At 44.3% G+C, this 26,443-nt stretch overlaps 1 protein-coding gene across 9 annotated transcripts in view; it reads right to left on the minus strand.

Moving 5' to 3' along the window:
* The window catches only part of SYNE2 (spectrin repeat containing nuclear envelope protein 2), a 316,273-nt gene that overhangs the window by 71,321 nt on the left and 218,509 nt on the right, over positions 1-26,443 (minus strand). For 7 of the 9 annotated variants that reach the window (XM_059693959.1, XM_059693921.1, XM_059693929.1 and 4 more), the window contains 17 exons: positions 23,792-24,022; positions 20,308-20,490; positions 18,678-18,806; positions 17,805-17,926; positions 17,261-17,402; positions 15,110-15,241; positions 12,663-12,815; positions 12,329-12,538; positions 11,083-11,184; positions 10,090-10,209; positions 9,699-9,899; positions 7,598-7,771; positions 5,947-6,078; positions 2,448-2,644; positions 1,380-1,512; positions 979-1,161; positions 422-568 (listed from right to left, as the gene is read on the minus strand). In XM_059693959.1, coding sequence (XP_059549942.1) covers positions 422-568; positions 979-1,161; positions 1,380-1,512; positions 2,448-2,644; positions 5,947-6,078; positions 7,598-7,771; positions 9,699-9,899; positions 10,090-10,209; positions 11,083-11,184; positions 12,329-12,538; positions 12,663-12,815; positions 15,110-15,241; positions 17,261-17,402; positions 17,805-17,926; positions 18,678-18,806; positions 20,308-20,490; positions 23,792-24,022 — 2,691 coding nt within the window. Of the gene's footprint in view, positions 1-421; positions 569-978; positions 1,162-1,379; positions 1,513-2,447; positions 2,645-5,946; positions 6,079-7,597; positions 7,772-9,698; positions 9,900-10,089; positions 10,210-11,082; positions 11,185-12,328; positions 12,539-12,662; positions 12,816-15,109; positions 15,242-17,260; positions 17,403-17,804; positions 17,927-18,677; positions 18,807-20,307; positions 20,491-23,791; positions 24,023-24,209; positions 24,360-26,443 lie in introns of those variants that run through there. The other 2 variants (XM_059693967.1, XM_059693906.1) reach the window with 2 other exon arrangements.

Raw genomic sequence — 26,443 nt, forward strand, 5'->3', positions numbered from 1 at the left:
GTGTTTGATTCTCAGTCAAGGGCATGTACCTGGGTTACAGGTTTGATTCCAGGCCCCCATCAGGACGCATGCGGAAGGCAACCAATCGGTGTGTCTCTCTCATCGATGTTTCTCTCTCCCCCTCCTCCCTTCCCTTTCACTCTTTTTAAAAATCAATGGAAAAAATATTCTCAGATGAGGATTAAAAAAAAAAAAAAAGCGTGGATACTGTCCTTTGGTGAGAGCTACTGCAGGAATTTAAGCAGAATAAGAACAAGTATACGAAGTTCTCTCTCTTGAGAATCATCCAGCACCCCACCCCCCACACCCAGAATTAATTCTTCTAAATTATATGCCGCACGTGTCTTTGTTCAGTATTTCCTCTCCGACTGCCTTGCCTTCCTGTTTAATGGAAAGGCCTCCGCTCTTTCTGCATCATTACCTTGTACTTCTGAAGCAGGTTTTTAACTTGAGATGCAGAACCCGGAGAAGGCGCGGCGTCTTCGCCTGCAGTTTGACGTTCCACATTGTTCATCCAGCTAATCATCTCGGTGATTGCTTTGCGCGACGGCAATTTCTCCATCTGAAGCTGCAAGGACAAAACGATTTCCATTTAATTACCCGCAGTTAACAGCACGAATCAGGGCATCGCTGGAGATGATATCGGGTTTGATAAAAGGTCCTGCTACATAATTACGCAGGTTACTCACAAAAACAAACCCCGCATTCAAGCTTAGAATAAACGACCCCAAAACAATGACAGGGACCTTCACATCAGCTACCACAGTGGTGCAGATACACGGGGAAATAAAGTAATTAAGCCTGATTTCTCTCTGCAGAAAGATCCCATTGGGGGAGAGTCCAGTAATTAAGACTTATATTCAGCGGTGCCAGGGAAAAATAGGGAGTGTCAATGAAAATTATTGAGTCAAAGGAATAATTTTAAAAACAGTTGTGAGCTAACAAGTGAGCGCTAATTTAAACGCTTTAACGACTTGCCTGGTGAAGTTTTTCCTGAATGCCGGGGAGCTGCGTGACGAGCACCGTCCACCTCTGCTCGAACTGCGCTAGGGCAGCTCGCAGCGCAGCCGCGTCGGCCTCCTTCAGGTGCAGGAGCTGGTTCCCGGTGCTTATCACCGCGGTCTTCAAGGAGGACTTCCCATCAAGCTCCTTCGAGAACGCCTGGAGACCGTTTTAAAATGTAGAAATTTTAAACAACGTTCAAAAGTGCACAAATAAACTGCATAAACAATGAGTTCTAAGTTTGGAGAATGCCGCTGCTCTCAGCCCGTCTTATTCCTCATCCACAAATGACGGAACCTCTATCGCAGCCCCCAACACTTTCCCCGGATACCGATTTCTGACCGTGGATTATCTGGGCATATTCTATTACAACTTACAAAGAAATGGTCTATGTTGCTTCTGATTGTATCCAAGTCCTGAGACACGTTGAGGGACTGTTCTTTCCAGTAGTTCAGAGTTTGCTGAGAAGATTCCAACCACTTGGTTAACTGGTCCGCATCTCTGTGATAACTAACAAGAGCCACGTGAAAGGAAATTAGAAACGCTTTCTATGGATGGTGTGCATCCCCTGCATGTTTTCTTCTTATTTTACTGTGTGTTTTCCTGTGTTCATCAGCCCTATTATTCAGAAAATTATCACGTTTATAAGGACTATATCCTATTTTATACCAAATCCGACGCTCCTGGCATGTTTATGACTCTCTCCATTATGACTAATCACGAAGAAAGAGACGTTTTAAAGCCTTAAATATTCTATCTTTAATTCTTATTACAGCTACACAAAAATAAATCCATGGGTAAGGACGGAGATTATTTTTATGCATCCAATGTCCTCTAATAGACATGCTTAGAGTAAAAATACAACCAGCATTTGTATAAGTTATGTAACAAACAGCAAAGTGCGGTTGGCCAGATGCCAACATATTTAGCTATTGTGATGAAAATCCCCAAGCAAAATGCTACACTTCTCTAACTTCTAATCTTCTTTAGGATAAGACAGCCCCTTAACAAGTAGAGATGAGAATGAGGCTTAAAGGTTCTACATTCTGTACTTTCCTCAAGTGGTTCAAGATGATTTCAACTAAGGAAAAAAAGTCTCTGAAGAATTCCAAACATTTTTCCAAATTATCCTGCTAGCTATAATTATTACTTTATTTTAAATTTTAAAACTTTTGGAAGAGGAAAGAGCAATCTCATGGCACAGAGGTAACATGCACTATCTTATAAATCCTATCTTCCACAGAACTGATTATACATTATCCTGAGTCTAGCAAACCAGTACCAGAGACTCTAGGCCCCACACAGCCCAGCAGGGGGACCCGACTGCCTCAGACTGTGGAAGAGAGACTACATGGGGGACCACGTGTAGAAACCGGGGACTACAGGAGCCCCGAGGCCTTTCTACACAGAAAACTTGATGCTGATCACGCTCTAAGAAAACGTACCTGAGCAGATGCTTGAGGAGCGTTTGCAGTCTGTGGAGTTCATGGTCGATTTTTTTGTTCAGGGACAACCACTGCTCCTCTAGCTTTGCGATCTGGCCCTCTAACTCAGGACAGCTCACGGAGGCCACCAGCTGCTTGCCTTCATTCAGAGTCTGGTAAAGCCGGGCATGCTTCTCATCGACGTTTCTCTTTATTTGCTAATAAAAGTCAAGTCACAGAATGAATTACTTTGAAATGAAGCGAACGAATCTGCTCCCAAACACTTCATAAAAGGCCAGCGGTGGAGCCTACAGAAGAAACACTACCCCTTTCCTAACCCTCAACACTCCTGCAGTCTAGTCTGGCTGGACAAACAGGACGACTGGCTTATTGATCACTTTTCTCAACGCCAGTTTCTAATAATGTATTTCTACCGCACAGATTAAATCTATAGACTTAGACGTGTGAACAGAAAACAAAAATCCACACACCCACCTAAAAACAAGAAAGCTGGCAGCCTAGGGGGCACAAGCAGCTTGCAGACAGGAGTATGTGACCCAAAGATTATTTTAAACAACAGGAAATTTCACAAAGAAATGAGGATTTCCTGGGACTCTGGGCAAACCGGAAGATCTAGGCCCCTGGGTCTGCATTCTCGTGGGGCAAAGATGGGCTGAAACCCAGCAGTAAGCCTCCTGTCGAAGAGCCTGCTCTCTCTGCTTCCCCTACCCAGTTCCTACCGCCCCCCTCCTCCCGTCCCCATGGCAGACCAGTCAGCATGCCTTCTTTCTGTCCTCCTGCCTGGCCCGTAAGCATTTTATATTGCAACCTCGATATGAAGGGGCTCAATAAGAAAACATTTCTTTATTATCCTTTAGCCCCGAATAGCAGGACAAAATTCTTTTCCAGAGTCTTCTCAACGTAAAGACTCAGTAGGGAGAAAGGATAAGGAACTCAGCAGAGCAAATTAAAGCAGACAGCACATCATCAATAAAACTTCATGAAAAGGAAAATAAAATTCTTCAAAGCTGCGAATACAATGACCCCCCTGAAGAACTCCGTGTAAGGCAATTATCCCCCACGGTTGGGTTCAGCCACCGACACTTATCCTGACAGCTATTTAAATTTCATCGTTAGAAATAACTTATGATCAAAAGAGAACTTTGGCCATTTTCCAGTTAACTTAAGCCTTTTTAAAGCCAAAAATTCTACTTCCAATATCCTTTGCATCACTCCCATTTGTGACCCTCTCCCGCTACCCCAGCCTGTGAGCTAGAATAAATTGTCCAACATTAGTTAAAAAAAAAAAAAAGGTTTTCATTTTCTAAGCCTTCAGTGTGAGGCGCTCACTATTTAGAGCAGCGGTTCTTAACCTGTGGGTTGCGACCCCTTTGGGGGTCGAACAACCCTTTCACAGGGGTCACCTAAGACCATCGGAAAACACATATATAATTACATATTGTTTTTGTGATTAATCACTATGCTTTAATTATGTTCAATTTGTAACAATGAAAATACATCGTGCATATCAGATATTTACATGACGATTCATAACAGTAGCAAAATTATAGTTATGAAGTAGCAACGAAAATAATTTTATGGTTGGGGGTCACCGCAACATGAGGAACTGTCTTAAAGGGTCGCGGCATTAGGAAGGTTGAGAACCACTGATTTAGAGCATTTCTGAGAAGTTTTTTGTTCTTGTTAATCCTCACCCAAGGTTTTCTGTTTTTGTTTTCACTGTGAGACACACACATAGATTGGCTGACTTCCCACACGCAACTCAACGGGGGGTGGGGAGTGAACTACAACCAGGCACCTGCCCTTGACCCTTCAGTGGATGGGCGGCCGCTCTAACCACTGAGCAACACCGGCCATGGTTTTGAGGAGTTTTCATTTCCCCATTTCATACATGGAGTCAGGCTGCACTGGCCGCTCGGTCCATGCGGCTCCGAGCCTGCAGCTGAACACAGGTTTGTTTTGACTCCAGAGGCCACGCAACTGGCCCACATTCCACGTCCTACAGATGTGTATCAATCAAGACACAAACCTCTGCATGACGCATGAGACTGAGGCCCTAAGAAATCCATGAGGCGTGGTTTTACAAGATATCTGACTTCTGTTAGCCTGGCGGATTCACTTAAATGTCTCAGAACAAGGGTTTCATTTTCAATAGAATTCCAGGAGATATCTGAAGGGATATAGTCACTTTTGGGGAAATGATCAGGCTTATGTTAGTTTGGCTAAAATTAGCTGTTTCTAATATAACGAGGTTTAACATGCTCTTTTCAACTTCATTCTCTTCGCTGTTCAGAAGGTACCTTTAGTATCTAACAAAGCATTCAAACAGCAGTTTCCCAACCCTGAGGACTGAGACTGACCTTAGAGTCAGGCTCTATAAAATAAGACGGCAAAGAGGGTAACTGCAGCTTCTAGGTACCTAGACAACATGATCACAGCGTTGCAACCTCTGGGAAATGTTGCCTACGGGAGCCTGAATGCCTCTGAGGAACGGCCGAGTATTCCAGGCTCTCATTCTCCAGCTGGTCTATTCAGGCGACGAACCTGCCTTTGAAGCTTTAAAGCTGATATGTGATAACTACCTCTAGCCGCACACCTCGGCTTCTCATCACTCATATTCTGAGGTTAAAAGGTGCGAAGATTTTATCTTGTTGGCCATATGCTCAGTGCCACTCAAAAATCACTCAAAGGCAGCGGTTCTCAACCTGTGGGTCGCGACCCCTTTGGCGGTAGAACGACCCTTTCCCAGGGGTCGCCCAAGACCATCCTGCATATCAGATATTTACATTACGATTCATAACATTACAGTTATGAAGTAGCAACGAAAATAATGTTATGGTTGGGGTCACAACATGAGGAACTGTATTTAAAGGGCCAGAAGGTTGAGAACCACTGCTCTAAGGCTTTATCTTCCCTGTGGCATCGAAATCCAAGACACATAGGCCTTGATAATAGTACTAAAAGTTGCACGAAAAAATATTTAAAGTCTGAAGTCTTTTGAGGCTGCTTGTGGCAGGTGGCAGGTTACTGTCTGGATCACAAGCTATGTCCCATCAGAGCTTCCCTGTAGTCATAAAACTAAATAGACGTTCAGAGGCTCCTGGTTTACAAAGTTCCTCCCGTATGTCGGTTGATTTCCACAACCACTGACATCCACCTCTCCAGACAGGTAGAACCAGCACGATTGTCTGTGTTCTACAGATAAAGGAACTGAGGCTGGGGCGGGGGAAGTGACAGCAGGGAACGTGAGAGCCAGCACCCAGGCCGAGGTCCTGGACCCCCGGCCACACACGCGGCGATGCTGAGGAGCTCTCAATCCAATCTAGTTTCCCTGAATGTGTCTGACAGGGATTTGTGTGATGAACAATATTTCATTTCAATTCAAACCATGAGCCTGCAAAAATCAAGCAACTTAGTAAAATAAATGTAAAAACCCACCCTCCCCACACACAAAGTGCTATCGACCATGCCTTTGACAGCTTCCGTGGGAGCAGAATACCTGGTAAAGTGAGATCCTTTCCACCAGTCTGTCCTCGGTCTCCTCCACCAAGCTCACGGAGGGCAACGTAGATGCCAGGATTTCCAGGTCCTTCTCAAGAGAGGCGTAGTTCTCATCAAATTCTTCCCATTTCTAGAGAATCAAGAACATCCAACCAATAGGAGCCCTTTTAGTGAATCCCAGACAGTGACAAAATGAATCACAAAAATAAAAATGGACTCTGAGAGGTACACAAAATTAAAGCACGGATTCTAGGGGTTTCTGAGAGAACCCCCCCGCCCCCCCCGTAGAAGCCTGGTGTCTACTGGGAAGTAATGCCCTTGCCTGTGCGGAGAAGGCTTTTAACATCCAGTTGGCGTTACGTTTGTCTCATCAAATGGAGCAGGAACTGAATGGATTACGTCAAGGTGGCCTCAGCATCGCCTCCGTGGATGCTTTACGAGAGCCCCTCTCTCATGTGCAAAGGCAAAGGCTACCTTTCAAAGCTTCTGAGCAGAAGCTCCTGTTGGGCCGCTTCCTCCCTCCCGGCCCCAACCCCCCGGCCCGGACATTACCCGACCAGGACGCTCAAGGCATGACTTCACCGAGGTGTGGGCTCACCCTGCATCCGGGGAATAGTCTCAACTTCGCCTAAATCTTGCCTCGTCCTGGCTCCGTTTCCACAGGAGCCCACTGCTAGGGTCCCCACACACTACAGAGCCCACGTATGCACACTTAATAGTATAACTAAACAGTAACTGTTGGAAAAAGAACCACCTTGCTAATTTTCATATCTACTGAGATAGCGGGTCACCTGGCTAGGAGGGGCACTCACATGAAGTCTTCTTTTGGATACGATGAAAGATTACTATAAATACCCACTGGACACACTCATTAGAAAATTTTACTTATAAATATCTAAAAGTAACACCATGTCCTACCACATGATGTAGTTGAATATGTCCTTGCTTTTTGTTCATTTCCTTTAGGTCAGAGGTTCTCAACTTGTGGGTCGCGACCCCTTTGGCAGTCGAACGACCCTTTCACAGGGGTCGCCTAAGACCATCCTGTGTATCAGATATTTACATTACAATTCATAACAGTAGCAATATTACAGTTATGAAGTAGCAACGAAAATAATTTTATGGTTGGGTCACAACATGAGGAACTGTATTTAAAAGGGCCAGAAGGTTGAGAACCACTGCTTTAGGTGCTGACATCCACCGCATTTAAAAAGTTACAGGGCAAAATCTTAAAATTGAGAGAGAGCTTTATACAAGCTTAATTTTTTCTCGGAATTGGGACAAGCTTGTCATGAGTCCACTTCAGTGACAGAAGGCACATCTGGTTCAGGAAGTAGTTTCTGAACCAGTGACTATGTCATCCAAATGATCTCCTTCAAGATCTCCATGTGCTTTCAGTTTTGTTTATTTCCTCTCCACAGTGCTAGACGGTTGAAAGATGCCCAGGCGTCCCTGATTTGCACGTAAGAAACCTCAGCTAACGCTGCACCCAGGGCGTAGTAGCCAGAACTTGAGCAGGGCTCCGCACTCCTCATTATTAATTCCTATTTAATTACTGCCTAATGACATTTGTTTCTGACACCTGGAGGCGGTGGCTGACAATCTGGAATTCCCAGCTTTTCAAGTACAAATTCATGTAACCCAAATACCTGCAACAAACTCTGCTGCTTTATCCCACACTGGCGGGCCTTTTCTTCTAGCAATTTAACTTCTTTTACTTGTTCTGCCCAAGATGTCTCTTTCTTTTGCAATAAAGAAGGAAGCATTTTGCCGGAGAATGTTTGGATTAACAGCATGTCAGCAACAAGCTTCTGGAAAAAAAGCTGTAAAATGGAGAAGGTTTTAATATTTATTTCTGCACTGTGAAATCTTACAAAGCAAATTACTTTAACTTTTTTGTTGTTGTTGTTGTTGTTAATCCTCACCCAAAGATATTTTTTCCATTAATTTTTCTTTACAGAGAGGGGAAGGGAGGGGGAGGTAGGTGGGGGGGGGGGGGAGAGAGAGAGAGAGAGAGAAAGAGAGAGAGAGAGAGAGAGAGAGAGAGAGAGAGAGACATCTATGAGAGAGAGATACATCGATTGGTGGCCTTCCACATGCATCCCGACCAGGGCCAGGGACTGAACCTGCAACCCAGGTACATGCCCTTGACCAGGAACTGAACCCTCAAACCTCAGGTTTGCAGGCTGATGCTCTAACCACTGACCCACATCGGCCAGGGCTACTTTAACTTCTTATACTGTTATATTTGCTTTTTTAACCCACAATCCCAGGTCAGCTGTGTAGACTAAAACACACAAGAAAACTGACTATGTATCCCTTAGTTTTTGAACATTAATGACATTTTAACAAATCATAAAGAAAAATCACCCTAGTAATATTTTCCACAAAACAGTCCATGTTAACGGCCAAACATTATTAATTACTTAATTTCAATTTCCAGCCAGATCTTCCTAAATCAGTTATTCTAAAGTTTAAGGAACTTTACAAGAAGGTAGGTGATAATGTGGCTGATTAATTTCAAGACAATAAGTTGTATGGATAGCTGTGTTAGCTCAGGGAGCCCACAGAGTCAACAGCTGGGGTTCCTAAACTTGACTCTTAACTTCTACTCAGTCAAATGGCAACATAAAGGGAAGTTGCTGATGGGATCTTTGGGGATCCTGGTACCTAACAACTCCCAGAAGGGCCCTTTCAGAGCCTTGAAAGGGGAAAGCTTCCCTTCACGTGGTCCCTCTCCGACTCCATCAGCTGTCCTCTCTGATCGTCTGGAGGAGCCTCTACGTGAATCCCTTCTCCCACTCCTTGTGAAGGACACATGGAGGGTTCATACAGCACAGGGCCCACCAACTGATATTATTTTCTCCTCTTCCCTTCCATCCTTTTATACATCTTTACCGTTGAATTTCTTAGACTAAGGTCTACTTATCAAAGGCCTTGACTGAAGCTTGTTGAAGGTAGGAATGTCTTACACAGTTTTTATTACCAATATTTAAATGACTGCATGTTTTTGGTTGGTGAGGTTTTGTTTAATGAAATGAATGGAAAACGAATGGGTGTATTGCAGCAATTTTCAACCTTTTTCATCTCATTGCACACATAACTATTGCTAAAATTCTGCAGCACACCAAAAAATATGTTTTTTGCCAGTCTGACCTCCCAAAAAATATATATTTATATATATATATATATATATATATAATTTTGATTCATTCACACCCAGACAGCTATTATGTTGGCTGTTGTCATTTGTTATTTGACAATCACAATCCAAGGGAAAAGAGGTCGGTGCCCCTGACTGAGTAGTCACACACTGCCCGCTTCACCACTGGTTGAAAATCACTGGTTTGCTGTAACATCACACTAGATATACATTTATATGTTCAAATAATATTTATTTAGATTTCAGTTCCCAGGAAGCCTTGTCTAATCTTCTGAGTTAAATTTCCTCTATTAAATGCTCTCAAGGCATGTATCCCAATTTTAATTTTAAATCTGTCTGAATGGCTCCTTAATAAATTATCTTCTCAATCAATGGAAAGCTCCACAAATCCAAGGAGCTGCATCTGCTTCATTCACACCATATTCTTAGAGGTTAGCAGGGCTCCTGGTACGCAACGAGCCTTCAATGGCTGCTTGCTAAAAGAACGAAGGAACGATACCTATTTCCCCACGGAAGAAAATGGATGCGTGCGGTTCCCACTCAGAAAAACCGCGTCTGTGAACGGGCGCTCCGCCCGCGTGTCTCACCTTGTGACTCTGTATCTGAGCCTGTAAGGCTCCTCTGCTTGCGGTTTGCGCTAAGTGGTCCCGAGCAAGCTTTTCCTTCCCGATGGCCACCAGCTCCTCCACGCCTCGCAACAAAGCGTCCTGCTGGCTCTCAGTGACGCAAGGGCTGCCGAGTTCCACGTACCTGGCTCTCAGCATACCCCACATACTGTCCAGCACATCCTGAAAAGGAAGAGCAGGGGGGCCCAAACATTTCATCCAACCATGAAAATAACCAAACGAACCACAAATCTGAACTCCCTTGGTGGGAGGAAAAAAATCTTATAAATAATCCTTATAAATAATCCTAATAAACAATCCTTATAAATAATCCTAGTAATTCACTGCGTGGATGTTTTCTGCTCGGACCCACCTCTAGTTTGTAAACCTCCTGGAGTAGAGCATAAGGTAGGTGAAGCTTCTCTCCCTCGGCCCTGAGTTTTGCTACTCGGCTCTCAGAGTTCCGCAGCTCTGCGGTATAGGCATCTGCTTTCTAAAGAGACAATGCAAAAAAGAAAACATTTAAAGTAAGCTAGAGAAGCACACGCATTTATTAAAAACTTCAACAGGAAAGAGTTAAGGGAAAGTGGAAGTCCTGCTTTCCCTCCCTCCCCTCCAGACCCCCCCAAAGATCCACAGTTCAGCTTGTTTCTAACGCACGGACCGTAGGGGTACAAGTGCCCGTCCTTAAACGCACCGAGCCGCACACATCATTCTGTTCTGCTGTTTGCACAACTCGCTTATCAGATCTTCAGCATGTCCTCAAATCAGTACAAGTGTGCCTGGCTCCTTTAAACAGACGCGTGGTTTGCCTTTGTAAGGCTGCGCAGTCTGCTCTTCACGGGCTTGTGGGCTATTTAGAGGTTTGGACTCAAGCAGTGCCGCTTGGTCCATCCTTGAATATTTACATACACACTTACCTTTATGCACTTATTTCCTTCAGATAAATGCATTCTGGCACCCAGAGCAGTGCCTGAACACAGTAGGTCCTCGGTTAATACTTGCTGAATAAATGAGCCAAATGGAACTGCTTCTGGATGGAAGGGCATTTACACTGAAAATTCTAATACAGTCCAGCCAAGGGATCCCCAGTCAGCACTCCTACACCACAGGGCGAGGGCGCATTTTCCAACACTGCACACACTTAACATTTTGCCCAGCTGACAGGTGACAATGGCCTGTTGTTTTGATTTACACTCCATAAAGGACTATTAAGAGATGCTTCCCAAGTCCGCATAAGTATTTTCATTTTTATTTACTTAAGCCTGGCCACGGCTCACAGAGGGAAGTGGCTCAGAAGCACAGCTCAGACACAAGACTCTTTGGCCCGAGGTGAGGTCAGTCGGAGTGATTTTGACTTGATTACCTGAAGCTGTTCATCAATACTCTGGCCACTAATTTCATTCAAAGACTGCTGTAAAGATGTTTTATTCTTAATCAGTTGATCATATAATCGCTTTATTTCATTCTGTACAAAAAGATAAATGAAAGAAACAGTGAGAATTTCACTCAGGCCTTTCTATTCCTTTTTTAAAAAAAATTTAGTTGTCCTTTAAGTTTTGTGCCATCAGAAATTTCAAACATATACAACAATAGAGAGCTCTCTGCGTCACCACGATCCCACGTTAACAACGACTGTATCTATCTCCCTGGCGCTCTCTTGATTCTACCTAACCCCTCCCCTCAGATTATTTTGAAGCAAATCCCAGATACCATAGTATTTCACCAGTAGATGTGTCAGTATGTACCTCTAAAAGATAAAGGTTCCTTCCTTTAAAAATCACACTAATCAATAATAATCATTCCTTAGTATTATTAACAGTCTAGACAGGGTTCACATTTCTCTAACTGCCAATCATTTTTGTTTTGTTTTTTTTTTGAATTGGGATCTACATGATGCCCAATAGGTTGCAATGGATCACAGGTGTCTCAAGTGTCCTGTAATTGGCAGGCTCCCCACCCATCTCTCTCTCCTGTTTCTTGGATTTTATTTAATCTGTGCAGCTTCCCAATGTCTGGACTAGGCTGACTACACTCACGGTGACATCTAACACGCTCTTCTTCCCTTGCGTCTTTTACTTAAATTCTAGAGGCTTTATCAGATTCAGGGTTGATTTTATGGGTAAAACTCCTTCATGAGTGGTGTTGGTGTTTCTTTCTTTCTTTTTTTTTTTTCATTAGACAATTTTAGTAACTTCCTAACCAATCACCTGCCTCAAATCTCTCCTCCAATCCACATTAGACAACTGCCAGGTGAGTCTACCTGAAACATACATGAACTGTCATTACTTTGCTCAGAAACTTTCTTGGCTCCCTCTTACCGAGAAGTCCTCCCACACAACACTCGCTGAGTGGCTGAGTGCAATACAGGAAAGAAACAGTACGTTAACTCAATAAAAAGTCATACCCAAGACTTTGGAAAGTTCCTGGCTTTTGAATGGTCTCCAACCATGAGCAGCAGAACTAAAAGACCTTCATAGAAAGACAACCGCGCCACTTTCCTTAACACTTCCTATTCACGACCACCACCAGGACTAGGAATTAATGGGAGTTGGGGGTCCATGCTGTAACCTAAAATAGTGCCGACGCGGGCTGAGTGCCGAGGCCCGTACCTGGTAACTGCGATTATAGTCGAGGCCGGCTTTCAGGGACTTGCTCCTGGACGCAGCGGCAGCCTGCGTGTGCTCCAGGTAAACTTGCAGGTTTTCAAAACATTCAGGGAACAAGTTGGTGGTCCTTCCAGGCCAAGTCATAGCTTTCAAAAGATCCTTCTTCTTGTCACTCAGAGCTAAGTACAGTTTTTTCAGCTCGAGAGCCAGTGTCTGCAAAGTGGAGAGGCAGGAAGACACAGTGAGTGAGCCCCGAGTGCAAGGGGCTGCAGCTCCGGCTTACCTCGTGGGTTGACTGTGGCAATGGCCAACACACAGGCATCTGGAAGTTCCCTACCTCATAGAACACCTGCTGGGCACCAACATCCTCTCTGCAGAGCCCAGGTGTCTGCAGCAGCTCCTCCACGCTGCCCAGGCACTGACCGAGGGTCAGAAAGAGTTCGAATAGCTGCTTATCCAAATGTACGTAGGTTTCTTCTGTCATGTTTTCCTGAATCAAGAGGAGAAAAGAAAAAATAAAACTCAGGATTCTTCTTCCTCTGCCTACGTTTTATAGCCTATGGTTTACATCAGTGGTCGGCAAACTGCAGCTCCTGAGCCACATGCAGCTCTTTGGCCCCTTGAGTGTGGCTCTTCCTAAGCCTTAGGAGTACCCTAATTAAGTTAATAACAATATACCTACCTATATAGTTTAAGTTTAAAAAATTTAGCTCTCAAAAGAAATTTCAATCATACTGTTGATATTTGGCTCTGTTGACTAATGAATGAGTTTGCCGACCACTGGTTATGTGAATGAGGTCACAGAATAAATAAATAAAGTTAAGATGTTAACTCTGAGAGAACCAAGGTTAAGAAATTAAATGTTAGGTAGAGAGTTGACTATTGAATGGAATTAGAAGGTTAATCACAAGATGAAGGACTTGGTTAGTGGGGCCACCCAGGTGGAAGTGTGGTCCCAGAGAAATCATATTTCCCCTTACCGCCTCCTCCCACCCCCCACATTTTAATGTAGGAGAAAGCATGTAAGGGAAATCAAGTGTGGCCCGGGGAAGGAAAAGAAGTCAGGAAAGTTGAAGGGGCTGATTAGAAAGAGGTATGATATCTTAACGCTAAGGATGGTATAGTATGGTGATTGTAGTTAACAATGCTGTATTATGCATATGAAAGTTGCTAAGAAAGTAGATCTTAAAAGTTCTCATCACAAGGAAAAAATGTGTAACTATGTGTGGTGATGGATGCTAATTAGACTTATTGTGGTCAGCATTTTGAAATATATACAAATAGTGAATCATTATACTGTACACCTGAAACTAACGTAACATTATATGTCAACTAGAGGCCCGGTGCACCAAAATTTGTGCACTCGGGGCGGGGGAGGTCCCTCAGCCCTGCCTACACCCTCTCTTAGTCCGAGAGCCCTCACGGGGATGTCCGACTGCCGGCTTAGGCCCACTCCCCAAGGGATCAGGCCTAAGCCATCAGTCAGACATCCTTAGTGCTCCTGAAGAGGCGGGAGAGGCTCCTGCCACCGCTGCTGCACTTGCAGCCGTCAGCCCAGCTTGTGGCTGAGTGGAGCTCCCCCTGTGGGAGCACACTGACCACCAGGGGGCAGCTCATGCATTGAGCATCTGCCCCCTGGTGGTCAGTGCATGTCATAGCGACTGGTCGTTCTGCCATTGGGGTCAATTTGCATATTACCCTTTTAATATATAGGATTTTTTTAAAAATATATTTTATTGATTTTTTACAGTGAGGAAGGGAGAGAGATAGAGAGTTAGAAACATCGATGAGAGAGAAACATCGATCAGCTGCCTCCTGCACATCTCCCACTGGGGATATGCCCGCAACCCAGGTACATGCCCTTGACCGGAATCGAACCTGGGACCCTTCAGTCCGCAGGCCAACGCTCTCTCCACTGAGCCAAACCGGTTTCGGCAATATATAGGATTTTATCTCAATTAAAAAAAGAGAGATGGCCCAGGTGGTGTGACTCAGTGGTTGAGCATCAACTAATGAACCAGGAGGTCACGGTTCGATTCCCAGTCAGGGCCCAGGCCCAGGTTGTGGGCTTAATCCCTAGTAGGGGCTGTGCAGGGAGCAGTTGATCATTGATGTTTCTCTCTCTCTCTCTCTTTCTATCCCTTCCTCTCTGAAATAAATAAGAATATATTTTTAAAAAAGAGAGACAGATGGACTGTGAACCAAGGGAGCTAGGGGTGTCATTTATGGGCTGATTATAAGAATTAAGGCCACCCTTAGATGTACAACTCCTGGGAGGAGGCCCTCTAACGTTGTGCAATCATGCCCTGGTGAGTTTAAGAGCCACAGGTCTGTTTTAGCACAAGCTGCTGGTACCACCTCTTTTTCTTTGCCGAAGATCACCTTGAATTTTTTACCATTACAAGTGATTTAGGAGCATGCTGAAGCTGGTAATCACCCCAATTTGGGCTCTGTTTCCATCTTCCCTGATGGATATCTACATTACCCAGGATTAAGCTTACTCAAGGCTGGAAACCATGCCAGTCCTCCCCCTCTCCCTCCTCACCCAGAGCATCACACAGACAGTACTAATCAATCACGATCCTGGGTCCTGCTGATCCCCGGCTCAGGTTCAGAAGTCTCTGCACTTGGTGCTCTAGGCAGCCACCACTAAATGTAACAAAGCTGGCAGGAGAGTCAAATTCTGTTTGCAATTCTAACACACATTCCATTATGTGTTCTATTAATTGTCTACAAGGGAAATATGACCGGTTTACAATATCACATGTAACACACAGCTGCTACCTGTGTCTGAAGACTGTTTGCTTCCTGACGCAGGTCTTCAAGTTGGGTGGTATAGGTTTTTAGTTCTTCAGCTGTCGGGTATCTAAAGTTATACACATTCACACTGGGTAGAATACTCATTTCTGTGGCAACCTATTTTTAAAAGGGGAAATGCTATTAGAGACAATTTGAGATCTTGCTGATGTTAATGTAAAACAGCAAAAATGCCTTAGCATTAGCATGCTATCTTCCAAGTTACCTTCTTATAAGAAAAAAATAATTAAATTTTAAATATTTTGGATAGTTGGAAAAGTCATGACAGGCTTTACTTAGACACTTGAGAGTCCATTCAGACAGGAAAACAAACCACAATTTGAAAAATAGAGTAAAACCACTAATCTTTCAATTTATTAGCACTGCTACCCATGTGACCAGGTTAGCTGCTTCTCTTCCCGCTTATCAGTAAACTCCTGGAATATAGACAACTCTTAGAATAAAACAGTCACCTCAGGGACAGATCCGCATCTTGATTTTGTTATTGAAAAGCTAGATAAGTATTAAAAATGAGCTGTGACTTCGGAAGGGTGAGTGACTCAGAGTCAATGTCTTTCTCAAATGGGAGAACTGGCCTACGGGGAAACAGGGTGGGTGACAGGGCTCCATTTGGGACAAGACTAGCGATGGAGTTCTACTCTCGGGAAGAGAACGATATTCCTGTCCCCGTGTGTCTCACAGGAGAAACCACAACTAAAGCCCCACCCATCAGTGTGATTCAACTTTAATTGGTCAAATGAGGTTCCCTGCAGAAGAGAACTGCCACGTTCCCACCAGGCGGGGAACTGGGAAGTCACTGGTAGCCTTTGCCCAGGCAGTTTGAGTGCGATGCTGAAGGCAGAAGCTTGCCTGCTGTGAGCACCAGTTCCAATCCTGCTCGTGGGCTCCCCGTTGGAGAGAAACCCAGCAGTAGCTGGCACAGGATGAATAAAACCAGTAATGACAATGTAAGGTACATTGGAGGCAATACCAACTGACAGGTACCGTTGGCACCGGCACCAGCACACTGCAGATTCCAGATAATCTTTAGATGAATGAATGATACTCATTCATTTTTTAAAAAGAAATGAATGTATCTTTTTTTAAAAAAGTAGTTCCTACTATACTATTCACTCCTTTTGTAGACATAAGAAACCTGTAGAAAAAATTTATGAGTTTATTTGAGCCAAACTGACAATTATCGGGAGGCCCAATCCCACTAGATTGAGAAAATGCTGCAGAGAATGGCAACTTCACAGCTTATCTTATACATGAGGATTAAAGGAGGAGATGTAAGGGGTGGGTTATGTGAAATTCATTGGTGGTAGATTAGGGAAGCCAGAGAAAGCAAGTGGGGAAATCTCTGAGACTGGATAAAGAGTAGAACAGGGAGTCACACATTTCTTTGCCTTGCTGGGTATAGGATAGTTAACAATGAACATGACAACAGTGAGGGGCCCTGTGGTCTGGGGCTCTGGGGGAAGGCCGTGCTCTGAGGGGTCTGGAAAAGGAGACTGAGGTCCCAAAGGTATCTTATCTTAGACACAAAGAGACATGAACAGCTCACTTAAGGTAAAGATGGAACTTTATCAAGGAAGCTACAGGCCTAGGACATGACTGCCCGCCACGATCTGCTTTTAGTTAGGAACTTTATGTTCATCTTAAATAGTTACTTTTGGTCTCTGAGTTTGTAGGGCCCTCTGTGCTGGCCTCCCCTGAGCTTGTCAAGGTTAGTATGTGGGCCCTTTTCGTCCACACTTTATCCATTCAATATACAGACCGAGATTTTATGATGTTCTAGGTGCTGGCCAGGCATTCAGATGTGAGCCAGGCAGACACGGACTCCCTTCTCTCACCATCTGATGGGGATACCGACAATAAACAGGCCCCAGTATAGTGAGAGCTGTGGTCAGGGAAACCCAGGGCTACGGAAACACCAAGGAGGAGGGTGGGCACTTACGTAAGGCCGATTTCCAGGAGGGTGGGAAGGGGTCAGCCGAGTGAGAAACCCACTTGGCATCCTTGCTCTCTGAAAGTAAACTGCGACATGATGCAGAACATGCCTGTGTATTTAACGAACGCTGTTGGACTTTCTGAGACAAGCATGCTTACTCACACTGTGCGCAGAAACACACTGACCTGGGGCTCCACGAGCGGGGGCAGAGGCTGCCGTATTTTTGAGGAGAGCTCCTGATGCAAATATCGCCACTTATCCCCACTGAGGTCCTGGTGTGACAAGACCGAGTCTGGAGCATCATTTTCAGGGCTAGGTGCCTCACTGCTCTCAATAAAACAAAAGGTGCAAAGAACAATCAACATACAGAAGTTTTATTACCTTCAAACCATCTATATATATAAAGAGGCAATATGCAAATTAGGCCGGGATGCCGTCACCGGTCACGACCAGACAGGCGGAGGTTGCGTGCGCAGGTGAGGCTGGGAGCAGAAACGGAGACAGAGACAGGGGGGCCTGCCCGAGCCGGCGCGGGGGCTCAGGCGGCCCCGGAGCGGACACAGGCAGGGGGGTCAGAGGACGCTGCGCGAGTCAGGCGCAGGTCCCGGCCCCCATGGGGTGCCTCCTTGCGTGATTTCAATCACGTGCTGGGCCTCTAGTGTTTTATAAGAAACACTCGTAATTCTCCCATCACACTACTGGATATCCAACGCTTTAAAAATATTTTACCTCACGGGTGATTTCTGAGTTGCATCGTTATCATGTTGGCAATGCTCGGGCCACATAGTCTTAGCATTCAATTCTATGAATCTGACTAAATCTTTCTGTTCCATTGGTTTCAACTCCAGAACCTATAATTGAACAAGATTCAAATGGTCCAATCAATCAAGGTTTTCAATGATTATCCACAGGTTTCTTCTGCTCAGATCATCTGATTTTGAGCCACGTCCTAAATCATTATTTACTATTTTTCTTTCTTTGCTTGCTTATGCTCATCAACTTTCACTTTTCAAACAGCCTGTTTAAAAATATTCTGCACAACAACCAAGTGTTGTTTACATATGTAGCGCATACCGAAAATACCCTAACACATTTTAAAATAGGGAGAGAGGTGTTGCAGTGACAGGTCAGTTCATCCTAAAGATATACACTTACTTTGACATAAGATGCAAGTTAATAAAGGACCAACATCAGTGTGTCCCCAGCTGCGGAAGACGAAAGCACAGCTGATGCCACAGCACACGCTCAAAACCCAGGAGTTGCTGCCCTGGCTGGGTAGCTCAGCTGGTTACAGCACCACCCTGATGCGCCAAGGTTGCAGGTTGGATCCCAGGTCAGGGCACAAACAAGAAGCAACCAATGAATACATAAGTAAGCAGAACAAATCGATGTTTCTCTCTGTCTCTCTCTCCCTTCCTCTCTCTTAATAAAACAAACATGTTAAAAAGAACAACTCAGCGTTGCTGCACACACAGCAACACCGCACATCACACTTCCCACTCAGTCACCCAAGAAAACGCTCCACAGGCAGTTCAGTATTTAGTTCAAGGGGAAATTCCAGAGAGTATTCTTATCCTTACAACCGTTAGGGGCTCACAGTACCTGCTGCTGCGGGAAATCTTTTTGTCTGCCGAACTGCGGCCTTTCCATGACAACAGATTCAAATTCAGAAAGGTTATCTGGTTGGAGAACTTTTTGATGCTCCGAAGGTTTCTTTAGAATGGTGGAATGCTGCAAAAGATTTTATAGTTGCAGACTACTTAAAAAGAGGACCCACTTTATTTCAATTCAGATAATGAGACTACATAACAGAAACATTTTAAATGAAGTAAATGGCCCTAACCGGTTTGGCTCAGTGGATAGAGCGTCGGCCTGCGGACTGAAAGGTCCCAGGTTCGATTCAGGTCAAGGCCATGTACCTTGGTTGCGGGCACATCCCCAGTGGGGGGTGTGCAGGAGGCAGCTGATCGATGTTTCTCTCTTACCGATGTTTCTAACTCTCTATCCCTCTCCCTTCCTCTCTGTAAAAAATCAATAAAATATATTTCAAAAAAAATAAACGAAGTAAATGACTGCATTCTGTTATTTATTATAAATATATACTAGGACTTAATGTACGTATTTCCTAACAACTTCGAAAACCACTACACTTGATGAAGAGGCCATCTTATCATTTCTTCAACTTCCTTCATCCAATCAATTATTAAAAGCCAGGACACAAACAGATCCAGAGACATAGATGCATTGAACAGAGCATCAAACCTCAGAGGGAAGGCAGGGGAGGATGGTGGTGGTGGTGGTGGGTGGTAAGAGATCAACCAAAGAACTTGTATGCATATATGCATAACCAATGGACACAGACAACAGGGGGGTGAAGGTGGGCTGGGGGACGGGGGTGGGCTGAGAGAGGACAATGAGGGGAAAAGGGGGACATATGTCACACTTTCAACAATAAAGAATTAAATAAATAAAAGTCAGGACCTCTATTTTTTTCCTTAAGAAGAAACTAAAATAAAGTCAAAAAGAGAAATAGTATTATACTTATAAATTAAAATGTCCCTAAGTCTACAACAAAAGTAGATTTTTTTAAAAAAAGGAATATATTAGGATGAAAGGGGAACCATATGACTTGTCTACCTGCAGCTCATCTTATTTCTGTGAATAAAAGTCCTCCAAGTAAGAACAACTATCTCATAAGTACAGATGCAAATCTTATATAATAAGATCCTATCCCATTTTGTACATTTGCATTTATAAACACAGAACACTTTTAAGTCACAAGAACACTTTAACTATATGATACTGTGATCAGTACATGTAAATATTTGTAAATGAATAACAAAAGTACCCTAGAAACGGGTTGTTTCTGATGTCAACTTTTAATCTTATCTATAAAAATGTTGTTTTCCAGTCCATTGGACTCACAAAATTTCTTTGAAATGTGTCCTTCCTTTATGAGGAAGGCTTACACCAGACCTCATTGCCAGCAAGATCAACCCAGTCAAACCAACCCAAACCAAACCAGTGCCATCACTAACCCCCTGGATAGGAAAACTGCACAGCAAAATGAAACCAATAACAAAAGGCAGTGCAACTGTCCTTTGCAGTCTGAAGAGGAGCGATTCTTACTTAGCCTCTGTAGTTGCTTCAGCGTCTCCGCCCAGAGTTCGCTCCTGATGGGTCTACCATAACCACACATCTGCACACATGTCTGTGCACAGCCACATCTTACCTGGTCCTCGCTGTACTTCTCCTGAAGCACCAGCTGGACTTTTTCCAAATTGCACTTCACAGTTTTTAGCTTCAAGGCCAGTGCTTCGGCCTCCTGCTGAATGGCTCCATGGTCTCCCAAGCTCTGGTCCTTGCAGTGCTCCAACAGAGAGGCCACCTTGTGCTCGATCTCTGTGAGCATCGTCTAGGAAATAACATCATCTAATGATTCATAGTTTTGGTCTTAAACCAGTGTTATATTCCCATATAAGTTAGATTCACTCTCTCTCCCTAAATGTATATAAGAAGTGCCAGAAACACAGGTTGGAAGGGACCTTGGGTATGTGTGTCTGGGGGAGGGGAGGACTTGCACATAATGCCTGTGTTTTTCAATAGGGGTGCAACCAAACCAACCCAAATTGCAGCTGTCATTCTTTAAAGTAAGTGATTCTATAATCACTTTAGAAAACACAGCTGAATGTATCCGGCATAGCACAGTGGTTAAGAACACAGACACTGGAACTAGACTACCTGGGTTCATATCCCAGCCCTGCCACTTGGTAGCCGGGTAAACTCAAGGCACCTCACTTTGCATGAGCGTGCCTGTACTCATCTGTAAAATGGGATTATTAACAGAACTTACCTCCTGGGGTCACTTTGATGAACTAGAGTTAAATCCCTGCACTTTGGCCAGGGCTTGATACATTGTCTGTGACGACTACTATTTTTTCCCACCTTTCTAAGCTTTTTCTGTTGCAATGCAAGTGCTGAGTAGTAATTTAAACAAAGAATTCCACGAAACTCTTTGAAAATTCTTTCCCTTGCTCTTTTTCCTTTTCTTTCCCAAGCCAAACAAGTTTCCAAAATACCAGAAGAAGGCCACAGAGGAAACCTCAAACACTAAGTCATTGATAGAACTGGCCAACTTACACACGGGTCTAAAAATAGATGAAGTAAGTTTCCCAGTAAGTCACCGTCACTGTATTCCTCTTCGACAGATCAGGTTTGCCCTGCCCCGGGGCTCAGGAGCCCAAACAGTCATACCAACTGGCTGGGCACACCGTGCAGCAGGCGCTGGGCACATAGTGTAGCAGGCACATTCAGACCCACAGTCCAGCACTGTGGTCACCTGTGCTGAAAACTCAGTGCGTGACTAAGAATGAGGTCAGTTCTTTGAGAGAAATGTAAGGAAAAACTAGCCTTAAAACAAATTTTCAAATCGTATGCCTTATAATCCCCCCATGTAAGCAAACTCCTTGTAGCCTGTATAGACTCTTCTAAGCTGAAATATGAACTCATAGATGTCCGAGTGGCTGTAAACAAAGTGTACTAGAATTTTGTGCGTGGTTTTTCCACTTAGCTACTTTAAATATGCTTTTTAATATGTTGATAACCCATGATTCACTTAACAATAGGATTACTGTTAAGCTTTTAAGCTATTTCCAGTTTTTCACTTTCGTAATTAATATTGTCATAAACATTTTTATCCTTTTTTGGGGTTATTTTCAGAGGGTAAACGTAAAGTAATGGTCAAAAAATATTAGGTCAGAGATGATGAACATTATTTATGCTGACAGCTGACCCTCCCTGAACACTGAACCAACAGACAAAATTATCAGACGTTAGTGGAGCCATTTCTCCAGGGTTTTCTGGGATGATATAATTTTTGCCAATGTAATGTAGGAACAAGACAATAGCTGTTTTGATTCACATGTTTTAAATAATCAAGGCTGAACATTTCTTCTCAAATTACCGACTATAATTTTTCCCGACTAATCTGTTTGCACGTGTCCTTTGGACATTTTCACACTGAGAGCTTAGCCTTTTTACAGACCACACGAAAGGCTTTTTATGTTTCAATATTAATTATATGGGCCAGGGTGTTATGTAAATAAGCCAAAGATGGCCCCCAGGTTTAATTATTCATAGCAGGCCAGGACCCTTAGCTCAAATCCCACTGGCCCCCAACTCAAAACTGGACCCGACACCGGCTAGCCATGGTTAAGACAAACTCAGGAGCCCCAGGAGACCCCAGCCTCTGCTGCCCTTCAGGGCTCGCAGACATTACCTAGACACACAAGACTCCTCTGGGTTCCCCATCCACCGGGAGTTTCCTGGTCCTCTTCCCCTTCCCGCTGGTGGCCCCACCCCATCCATGCCTCTGAGGTTTCCTGCTCTGGGGGACTTCCCAGTCCACCAAGATCCTGCCCAAATAACGCGCCTTGTGTACTACCGCCACCTTGTGGTGGTGTCTTTTCCTTGAGCAGCCCCCAAATCCTTGAACCCACAAGCGATTCAAGCAGGGAATTGGGTGGTGATCAAGAAATCAATCGGTATGGGGTCCACCCAGGCAGCAGGACAATCAATTGGCAAATTGACCCTGGATGGCCTCAAGTGGCTGGTACTCAGCATTTGAAAGGCCACTGTCTTTTCCAGACTCCCAGGCCCCATGGCTTCTGGATTTTTGGCCGAGATCAAGTCAGACTCCCATGCCTCGGCAGCCAAGCCAGGCGGCTGGGACAGTATGTGAGTGAACCCACCCCTCAGAGCTAACATTTAGGGTCAGAGGTGCTTAGCTGTCCAGGGAAGGAGGCAGTCTGCCTGCTGGGGTGGGGGGTGGGGGCGCTAGGCAGGCACTGGATATTGTAAGACTGGGCCTGAATGAAAGGAGAGGCGTGTCCGACTTGGACCTGGGGTGGGCTACCCCTCACAGGCTGAGTTGGACAAGCTCCCTGTGACCGGGCAGGTAATAGGGGGGTCCTCTGAGAGGATGTCCTGATCCTTGGGGACCACCGCGATAGACCAATGAGCCAATCAGGCAGAGACGTCGGTCCAAGGCTGGTCTAAGCACCATTGGGGGAGGCGTACTCAATTATGCTGCTGCGAAATCATCATTGTAGTCCCTCCCGGGAGGGATACAGACAGGGATTCCCCACCTTTAGGCTGAGCCTGCAAATGTTACTCAAGTGACTACAGGCAAGGAGGTGTATACCCCTGCCCCTCCCGGGAGCAGCAGGAGTGGTCATAACGAAGGGCAGCAAAGCCCTTTTCTGCTGGATCTGCAACCTTGAGAATCAGGATTTTCAGTTTCGTTTCTGATGAATGAAATTTCAAAGAACTTACTAATCCGAATAAAAAGGACAGCATTTATTAAACACTTTTTATATCCTTTCTACACCAGACACTGGTTTCTATACCTGATCTCATTTAATCCTGGCAAAGTCCTAAGAGATAACCTGTGTCTGAAGAACATGAGGTGACAAGTTCACTTCCTCAAAAATGTGGACTCTGGGTTCTGCGCTCTCATCCACTACCACTGTCCCCCCAAATACTCTGTTCACATGAATCATTTCAAATAGTTGCCCTGAGAACAGAAAGTTGAGGCCAAGATAAATGCAGTGGTCAGAGTAACAGAAAGAAACACACTGTCGCTTTAAGAGAAACTGGCAAAGACACCAGGTGATTGGGGAGGAGGCAAGCCCTGAACTCCAACCCATCAGCCTTACCTGGCACCCTACCAGCTGCTGTTCCACCACCTGCTGCATGTCTGCGTTTAATGTTTCCGGCTCGAATGCCACGTTGGCTTGGTGCAGCCACAGCTCCAGCTCGGCCACCTGGGTCTTGCAGACATGGAGGACCTCAGCAGGCTCGGGTCTAGGGTTCTCCGCCGGGGAATGCAAAGCTCCTTGCTCGACAGAAAAGCCCAGGGCCGCAGCCTTGATAGGAGGTGTGGCACCCTAAGATAAATCCACAGATAATCCAGCAGTGAAAAGTCAGGAGTCCAAAGTTTTCAGACTTGGGCTTGCAAAGACCTGTGGACTTGCAGCATTTCCCCAGTTAAGAGAATAAAAAAATTAAAAAAATATATCTATATCTATACACACACACGCGCACAAGAGCAGAAGAAAGAAAAGAAAACTGCACCTCCACACTCATAGCAACAATCACGTGACCCGGCGCCCAGGTCTCCAAGCAGCCGATCGGCAGGTACACAGGTACAGTGTTCCCGGACACAGAGGACGCAAACAGGCTCCCCGGGCGTGCGACGCAGGCCCCGGGAGACAGGTGAGTGTCGTGAGAGGGTGTGCGTGTGGGTGTGTGTCTGAGCCACTCCAGCGAACTGGCCGGTGTTTACAGTTGCGTGACACACGATGGAGCAATGCTTGCATTGCTGTGCGCTCTGTTCAAACAACAAGGAGATCTGTACCCACCGGAGGGGAACAAGGAAACACTCTTAACGTCTTCTCAGGTAGTTCACTAGATTGTAAAATAGTGTAGCTCCCTCCACCCCCAACATACGTGCCATTACTCATCTATACTTGTATTAAACATAGCTTGACTCTAGTCATGAGCTTCAGTGAGGCAACCTGGAAACTTTTCTCCTACTCTTCAGAGAGAATCCCTAAAACTAACTTTCACGTTCTAGATACTCAAATATTATTGAGTTAAGGACCAGATGCTTAGAGTATAAAAAAAGTGTGATGTGTTCTTTTCATACTGAAACAACAAGGTTAATTATTGATCCAGTAGAAAAATTTCTTCTACTGGTAGATAAGAGATGAAAAATTCTAATAATTCTATAACAGATATTTTCAATTTGGAGGTAAAAGATGATCTGATACAGAAAGATATTTGCTTCCCACATCCTTTGCCAGAATATTCGAAGAGTCTATTAATCCTTCTAGTAAAATTTCTGTAGGACTAAGGATCTGTGTTTTGTTCTACAAAATTATTGATCAACACATATCTTATTATGTTTAGGATGAAATACAAAGTTTTGTTTTTTTTAAATTCTCACCCAAAGATATTTTTTCCACTGATTTTTAGAGAGAGTTGAAAGGAGGGGTGTGGCCTGTTTTATATTTCTTTTTTAATTCTCGTTTTAAAAAAACAACAACAGTAGTGTGATTTTACTGCCAGACATCAATTTCCAGTCATCTGATTGTTTTCTGGTGTTTAGATATTGCTTTGGTCGTACTGGCAAAGATTTTGGGATCCTCTTTTTGTTACCAGAGATAACAATCTGCTAATATTAACATTTTGTTAATATTGTGTAACAAATGGACTTTCCTTAATTATTTAAAAATGTTATTTGAGCGCCCATCCTATGCCACACACATTTTTAAAAAGACAAGATTTAGTTCCTTTGCTTTCTCACTAATGCACTGAATTCATGAGGAAACAGGAAGCTCAATAACTAATCTGGGCTTTATTTGCTAGTTATTTGAACCTTAAAAAACAAATACAAAGGTAAATGGAAGAGAAAAAGAATATTTGCAACCATAGAGCGTCAATAGCTGAAGGTGCCCTGGGGAACCTGCCAGCAATCGCTTCATCCGCCTCTTTTTATAGTCAAAGGAGCCCGAGTGCGTTTAACGTGTGGTCAGTTCACACACCTTCTGTTTCAGCACGCTGCTTCTGAGGAGCTCAGCCCACAGGTCAGGTGCTTGCCCAAGCTCACACAGCTCTGTGATCTCTTAAGTCTGAGCCCACAGATTTTCCCACAATAGCACTCCTGCTCAACATCAGTAGCACTCCTGCTAAATGATAGCCCCAGACTCTAAAAGCAGAGATTTAAATGAATGTTTTATGATAATGCATCTTGGGGGAGTAAAAAGTATTATCACGAGTATTTCATGTGATAGAGTCACATCATCTCTATAGCATCGCTGTAAATTAATCATATCTAATCCTTCATTGGATTATGATGAGCCAGGCGACTGTGCTCCGTGTGGTGCGCCTCAGCATTTCACACCACAAGCCCCTATTATTCCCAATGTACAGAGGAGGCAACTGAGGGCCAGATGGGTCACAGAAATTGCCAACGGTCACCCAACTAGTAAGTAGAACCAGGATTCAATCCCTGCTTTCATTATGCCTTAGAGCCTACAAGTCCACATTCTTGACATAATTCAGCCCCACCCTCTGGTATCCCAGTTAGCCTCTCAGTGGAGGTCATATGGCTTGATTTCTGCAACAACACATCACTAAGTAACAGCATCCGGTTAAAACAGTGGTTCTCAACCTTCTGGCCCTTTAAAAACAGTTCCTCATGTTGTGACCCCAACCATAAAATTATTTTTGTTGCTACTTCATAACTGTAATTTTTTTTCATAACTGTAATTTTGCTACTGTTATGAATCATAATGTAAATATCT

Source organism: Myotis daubentonii, chromosome 1 (genome assembly GCF_963259705.1).
Source record: "Myotis daubentonii chromosome 1, mMyoDau2.1, whole genome shotgun sequence".
In the NCBI taxonomy this organism is placed as follows: Eukaryota; Metazoa; Chordata; class Mammalia; order Chiroptera; family Vespertilionidae; genus Myotis; species Myotis daubentonii.